The 7,398-nt window shown below is 50.6% G+C and overlaps 1 protein-coding gene across 2 annotated transcripts; it reads right to left on the bottom strand.

The window, feature by feature from the left end:
- Nucleotides 1-3,202: 3,202 nt before the first annotated feature.
- EMC6 (ER membrane protein complex subunit 6) lies at nucleotides 3,203-6,672 on the bottom strand. 2 transcript variants are annotated; one of them, XM_035139064.2, is made up of 2 exons: nucleotides 5,451-5,713; nucleotides 3,203-4,825 (listed from the first exon to the last, which is right to left on the bottom strand). In XM_035139064.2, the coding sequence occupies exon 2, from the start codon at nucleotides 4,779-4,781 to the stop codon at nucleotides 4,446-4,448; it is 336 nt and encodes a 111-aa protein (XP_034994955.1). In that variant the 5' UTR covers nucleotides 4,782-4,825; nucleotides 5,451-5,713; the 3' UTR covers nucleotides 3,203-4,445. The 2 variants fall into 2 exon arrangements, with proteins under 2 accessions (XP_034994955.1, XP_034994954.1); XM_035139063.2 differs by lacking the exon at nucleotides 5,451-5,713 and adding an exon at nucleotides 6,488-6,672 and having other exon boundaries at nucleotides 3,211-4,825.
- Between the last annotated feature and the right edge of the window lie 726 nt (nucleotides 6,673-7,398).

Genomic DNA, 7,398 nt, shown 5'->3' on the forward strand with positions numbered 1-7,398 from the left:
AGAAGACTCTGTGCCCTTTTGTTTCATAACCCTTCCCGGGTTCAGTCTTCCAAATTAACTTTCCACCCTTGCACTTCGCAAGAATCGAGAAACTGTTTTGACTTCCAGGTCTGGGGGAGTTTTTCTCTCCCCTGCCCCTCTTATCCCCTTTCTTTACAGATGTCTTGCTTTCTTCTTTATTAAGGGCAAGATCTTTGGGCTTCCATTGCATATTGTTTCAGGAACAGAAGGAGAAAACATGCTTGCTTTTCATAGGGCAGATCCACACGTACACATTTGACACATCCAATCTACATGTAAAGTACATTACTTCCCCCCAAAGACTCCTGGGAAGTGGAGTTTGTTAAGGGTGCTGGAATGAAATCTACAGTTCCTAGGATTTTTTTTTGGGGGGGGGGAGTCCTGTGCTTTAAATGTGCAATGAATATGCTTTCACCGTACAGTGTGGCTCTGCCCTTAATGACTGGCAGATTCTCTGTCGCTATAATGATGGGGTCCTTGCTGCGGTGTCTGTAGGAACCAAGGCACCCTCACCGCCAGCCAAGGCTTTTCCCTCTCCTGTTTTTTTTAATTTAAAAGCAGGTTTGGAGGGTTTTTTAAGGGGTTGCCTGCTTTTTTTTAATGGGGGGGACAACCTATTCTTTTTGTCTGCTTTGGGGTGTCTTATGGAGAGGGGTCTGAGCACTGTTAGGTTTATTTATTTATTTTAGTCAGGGGCCGACAATAGTTTCTTAGATTTCCAGGTGTGCCCCTGGGTCCAAAACAGAGTTAGGACTCCTGTTCTAGTTAGTGGTGTGCGTGCATGGAGGGCGGGGGGGGGGGCAGAAGAGGATGTTTTAAACAGGAATACTCATTTCTCTCTCATGTCTCAGTATTAATCTTTGCTTACTGTGAACACAATGTAGCCATGTATGCCATAACAAAGATGCTTTTATAGGACGTTTACATATTTATACGCTGGGCTGTGCCAAATATCCCCCCCCCCAGCTGCTACTTCCCCTTCCTTGAATTAGCCACATGGCCAATCCTACCCAATCAGGGATCACATAGTGATGACATCATGATGCTGCCTCTGTCTGACATGTCGTCGTCACTGGACACCAGTGAATAAGGTACTTGCCCAAGGATGGCTTGTCTCCACCCTGAGGGCCTGATCCACACCTCGTTCACGCAAAGTTTTCTGGCCCCTCAAGATCCCACTGATATTGACAAGCTCTGGCAAAAAAGGAGAAGGTATTATTAAAATCATAGTCTGTCCTTCCTACCAAAGGAGCCCTGGATAATTTTTGTGTGTGTCTCGATTAGATTTCAAAGCTCTCCATGAAGAGTCCAGGGTGTGCGGCTGTTGTTGTATTTTGCAGAATTAATTAAGGAAGCTAATTATGCACCCTGGAGCCTGCCTTCCATATGTGGAACAACAAATCCCAGCAGCCAGCGTGGCCAATGGTTGGGGGTGATGGGAGTCGTGGTTGAGCCACAGCAGTGGATGAGTGGGGGACCTGTGCTGCTCTAGAGGTTGCTGGACTACAACTCCCACCATCCCTTGGCCATGCTGGCTGGGGCTGAGGGGAGGGGCAGTCCCAATGTCAAGGCTCAGTAATGAATGTAAAAAGTGGTGCAGTGATCACCCCATTGGAAGTCTCACCCCATTGGAAAGGACTATACCAGTAGCCTATGTCTAAAACGCTGACTTGCGTGATCACAGGTGCTGCCTCCCACACCCTCGCTCGGAATGTACTTTATGAAGCCAATGCAGAGAAAGGACTTTGGCACGTTAATAAAAGGTCTGTGCATCTGCGTTGCCAGTGTGAAGGGTTGGGGCGTTTGCAGGATTGGTCCCCGGTCCAAAGCTTCCGACACACCCGAGACTCATTGTAATGTGAATACAGATTGCTGTGAAACGAAGCAAGTCTCTTGTGATGTTTCTCTTCGCTTCGTAGGTGTCAGTGCTTGCTAAACTACAAATTTAGAAAGTGCTGGTTTCAGAAAAAAACACTTGGCCCCACACACCATCAAGAAGAAACAGAAGATTGTGGCTGTGTTGCTGGTGAGATTTAGTTGCAGGCCAAGATCACACAAAGTGGGGCATAAACTGAAAGGCTTGAGAATGAATGAAAAGTGATATTTTAACACCAGGGTGGGAGGAACCGATGGCTCTACAGGTGTCTCTGGACTACAACTCCCATCAATGCTGTCTTTGGTCACGTTGGCTGGGACTGATGGGAGATGGGAGTCCAGCAATACCTGGAGAGCCACCAGTGGCCAACCCAGTCCCTGATTTCACAGATGGAAAAAAAGGCTAGGAAGGAAAGTGAAGCTGCAAAGGAGGGTCAGGCATTGCAACAACAAATAAATACATTTTAAAATGGGTTCAAAGTCTGGGTTGTGCAGAGGGGGAAGCTGAAAATCCCCAGGAGCGACAGAGGCCCAGCCGTCCCCTACCAAGGGTCAGTTGGGAGCCCAACAGGAGGTAGAGGGTATTATGTTGGCAACCCCCGGCAAAGAACTCTCCCCCTGGACATTCTGTCTAGCCTGGTGTCCACATTTCCATCATTAGCCCTGAACAGAACAAGGTGGATCTGTGTAGCCCAGCACTGTTTCCAAAGGAGGGCAGCCTTACAGAAGGTTGCAAGGAGCAGACGAAAGCCACAGCCTTGTCCCCTGATCATAGCTGCCAAGTACCCCGTTTTCCCCGGGAAACCCCCGTTTTTACTTACCTTTTCCCGGTGGTCCCCCGTATCACTTCGTCTCCCGTTTTTCTCCGTTATTTTCTCCTGCCCTTCTATGGGCACCAAAAATGGCCACCGCCGGCTTCAAAAGTCGCATCTGCGCATGTCCGGAAGTGCATAGACGCGACTTCCGGTGTTGGCGGCGGCCATTTTTGGTGCCCATAGATGGGCGAAGCGACACTGGAAGTTGCGTCGACGCACTTCCTGACATGCGTACAAGTGACTTTCTAAGCCGGCGGCGGCCATTTTTGGTGCCAATAGAAGGGCAAAGCGACACCGGAAGTTATGTCGACGCACTTCCTGACATGCGTACAAGTGACTTTCGAAGCCGGCGGCAGCCATTTTTGGTGCCCATAGAAGGGCAAAGCGACACCGGAAGTTATGTCGACGCACTTCCTGACATGCGTACAAGTGACTTTCGAAGCCGGCGGCGGCCATTTTTGGTGCCCATAGAAGGGCAAAGCGACACCGGAAGTTATGTCGACGCACTTCCTGACATGCGTACAAGTGACTTTCGAAGCCGGCGGCAGCCATTTTTGGTGCCCATAGAAGGGCAAAGCGACACCGGAAGTTATGTTGACGCAACTTCCGGGGTCACACGGCTGCCGGTCCCGGATTCTGCAGTCTGGGACTTGGAAGGTAAGCCCCTGATGCATCTCACAAAGGGTGCTGTGGCGGGGCTGGCTTTCCTAACAAAAGCAAGCTGTTGCGACCACACCCCAGCGCTCCTGGGTTCAGGGAACGTGCAACCCTACAACAAATGCTGGAACTGCTAAGGCAGGGCTGGGGGGCGTTCTTCACCCCCAGGGGCACATTCCCACCTGTGTTCCATTGGTGGGTGGGGCCAGAAGCAAAAGTGGGCAGGGCAAGGAATGCAAATTTTGCCTTTGCACAGTAGGCTAGTTTCCACCACCCTGCTTTCCTATCCTCCCATTCTGACGAGCAAGAGGCAGGATCAGACTTCAAGGATACATTTCCAGCCCAGCAAAAACACGAAAGGAGGGTGTGGAGCAGGGCTGGTCAGGGATGTGAGTTGCAGAGAGTTCTGATGGCCAAATAGTGAGGGTCAGAGAGCTGCATTTGAGCCCCAGGCCTGAGGCTCCCCACCCCCCCTTTAGCCTAAGGCTCAGATGATGACCTGTTCTGCAGGTTGGTGGTAGGTGGAGCCAAAAGGGAAAGTGGATGGAGCAATGCATGTAAATTTTGCCTTTCTACAGGAAGCTAGTTTTCTACACCCACACCTCTCTCTATCCAGGCAAGCAAAGACACGAACAGAATTCAAGGACACATTCCTAGCCAGATGAAAACACTAAAGGAGGGTGTGAAGCTGGCCCAGTAAGGAGTGCATCTGGAGAAAGTGTATGGCCAGAGGAGAGCTCTAAGGGCCAGGCAAACAGGTTTTGAGGGCCACATTCTATACCTGGCTCAAATGAACAAATACAATACAATAAAACCACGACTAAAAGAAAGGCAGTACTCTAGAAGGAGCACTATTTTCTCATCACACCACCTTAGGGATTTCACATTTTGTTTAATTGGCAGGGTTTTACAGGCTTGTTTCCCAACAGAAGTTACTGGCAGGGTTAAGCAGCACAAGCAACGGATCAACAGCCCCAGACGTCTGGCCTAGGGGACATGGTGACCGTCTCCCCCGAAGTCCTGTCACTCCACGAGAACCGTACTAACTCGGCGCTTCTCCTCTTCCGCCCCCCCCCCCTAGTAAACATGTACCATGCCATAGAGGAAAGTCCAGAAGAGAACATATGTGAAGAGACCCCCGATCAGCCCTCCAGTGAAAAGGGGCCTTCGGGATTTAAAGTACTTGCTCCACCGCCGCCCGGCTTTCAGCACCAGCAGGATGGAAAGGAGGGCGGAGGCCAGGAAGTAGAAGATGAAGCCATGAAGGCCGGTCAGGCCCAGGATTCCAGCGGTCGCTCCCGAGAGGGCAGAGACTGACGTCCGGCAGTAATCCAAAATGGCTGCGTTCCCTCGGACGGCGGCTTCACTGATGAACTGGGGGCCTTCCCGCTTGGCAATCACAGCATTGGCCATGGCTGTGATCCAGATCCGAGCGCCGCTGCTCACTTTCTGCACTCCTGTGAAAAGAAGAGCAGGGAATATTGATTAGTCAGGAAACACCAGGCGGGACTATGCAGCAGTTTGGCTTCACCCCCAGAGACGCACTCCATTATTTCTCGAGGCAGATAATTGCCAACAGCAACTACATTCATACCACAAAACAGCTCTGTATAGGCAAGATTGCCCTTTCGCTCCCTGAATTAAAACAAAACCATATTGTAAGCTATGAGGTTCTGGCTGCAAATTACAAACCTCTGGTTCATCGTAACTGACTGAGAGTGGTTCTCATTCCCACCCCCATTCCCCTCCTAAACCTCCTAGGTTCTCTGCCCTCTTAGAAATGTAAGCACAACTATAAGGGAAGGACATGTGCTTTGCCTGCAGAAGGTCCCAGGTTTAGTCCTCCTGTTAAAAGGATCAGGTAGTTGATGGTGGGGAAGACCCATCATGGTTGAGCTTCTGGAGAACCAATGCAAGCCAGAATGAACAATAATGGTCTGATCAGGGCTGGGGGACACCTGACCTTCTAGATGTTGTTGAACTACAATGCCCATAATTCATGGTCATGCTTGAGGGAGAGTCCAACAAAATCAGTACGTTTCCAAGCACAATTCAAAGTGTTGGTGCCTCAGCCCAGTATACCTGAAGGAGCATCTCCATCCCAGTCGTTCAGCCTGGATACTGAGGTCCAGCTCTAAGAAGGGCCTTCTGGCGGTTCCCTCACAGCGAGAAGTGAAGTTACAGGGGACCAGGCAGAGGGCTATCTTGGTATTGGCACCCTCCCTGTGGAACACCCTCCCATCAGATGTCAAGGAAATAAACAACTATCTGACTTTTAGAAGACATCTGAAGGCAGCCCTGTTTAGGGAAGTTTTTAAAGTTTAATGTTTTAATGTATTTTTAATATTTTGTTGGAAGCTGCCCAGCCAGATTGGAGGGATATAAATAAATAAATAAATAAATAAATAAATAAATAAATAAGTTGTTGTTGTTGTTGACACCAGGTTCCCAGTTCCTGGACTGAACAGACAAATATGGCATGAGATAGCTTTCCCTGTTCCTTTGGAAGGGGCTGTAGCTCAATGGCAGGTTCAGCCCCTGCCAGGAAAGACCCCTCTCTGAAACCCTAGAGGGCAGCCACCAGTAAGCCGTATTGAGCTTGATGGGCCAACCATCATCTCACTGTAAGGCAGCTTCTCGTAAATTTATACAGTATAAGCCCTTTAATCAGAAACATGACGACTGGAAACTTGCTTTATTTGTCAGGGGAAAGGCTGCAGGTCAATGACAGAGAACCTGCTTTGTAAAGCCTTCTCCAAGCAAAGATGGGAATGTTTCCCAGCCTGAAACCCTGGAGAGGCGCAGCGTCCAAACAGCTGTGATCTTTCCACACATGCGGACAGCTTTGAAGCATATATTCTGTATATTCTGAAGCATAAGCATGGTGATGATTATTGCAAGCGAAATAACGCTGATCCCATCCAACAAGCACAACTCCACTTCTTCCCCCTCCACTGGAAGCCCGCCTCTGTCCCGCTGCGGGATGACGTCAGAGCCCCGTGTTATGGTGTCAGGGTCCTCTGCGGTCTGAAATAAACGCCATAAGTTACCCATTCGGTTCCGAGAAAGAGGACTACCGTCCCTTCCTCCCCGGGCATACCAAGAATCCTGCTGCTTACCAGTTTTTGGTTCCTTTCTTCCTCTCACTAATGCCGATCGAAAAAGTATTTCCCTTCCAACCGTCTTTACCGGAAGTAGGTAGACGCCGCCATCTTACAACAGAAAGGATGCTGGGAGCACGGGTGACGTCACCCTCAGCGCGCGACGCGGCGTAACTCCGCCCCGCTTCTCACATGAGCCCCACGGGACTTGGCCACGGGGATACTTTCGCGTGGCTTATTTAGAATTTCCGGTTTTGTTTGGACCTTTCGGCTTCTTTATGCCACACTTCCGGCATCTTCACGCCACATTTCCGGTAACGTCCATCGAAGTTCTTAAAGACGCCAAGGCGCCTTTGGGTACCATTATATGATGCGAGCTAGAGCGACCGATTCTTCGTAGACCGGATTTCCGGTCTGAAGTTTGGCATGTAAGTTTCAGCGCTGAAAGCTGATTGGGTGGCCTTGTGCCAGTTACTATCCTACCTCACAAGGTTGTTGTGGAAAGTTGTTTGGAGCTGTTTGTCGTGGGTTCATTTTAAAAAAAACCTAGACCGTTAAGGTAACAGTCTAAATAACAGTAAAAGAAACTGAGAGGAGTTGGGGTGGTCAGGTGAGGAGACCGAGGGAGCGGGATGAGGGGGAGTAGGCTTGGCCTCTTGGTAGGCGGAGATACGTTGCCGGGAGCGGGGGCGTGACCACGCCTAGCGGCAGTTGGAAAAGGCGTGGCCCATCCGCGAGAGGGGGCGTGGCCAACGAGGTCGCGAGGGCAAGTATGTGCGCGCGAAGAGGGGCGTGGCGACCGTTGGAGGGAAGGGGCGTGGTCTGGGCGCGGGAGGGGGCGTGGCCCAACGAGGTCGCGGGGGCAAGTGCAGTATGTGCGCGCGAAGAGGGGCGTGGCGACCGTTGGAAGGGAGGGGGCGTGGCCTGGG

This window comes from Zootoca vivipara, chromosome 15, assembly GCF_963506605.1.
Source record: "Zootoca vivipara chromosome 15, rZooViv1.1, whole genome shotgun sequence".
NCBI lineage: Eukaryota > Metazoa > Chordata > Lepidosauria > Squamata > Lacertidae > Zootoca > Zootoca vivipara.

Excerpts from the sequence above, each read along its gene's own strand:
- EMC6 (XM_035139064.2), bottom strand. The coding sequence starts at position 4,781 with ATGGCCAATGCTGTGATTGCCAAGCGGGAAGGCCCCCAGTTCATCAGT.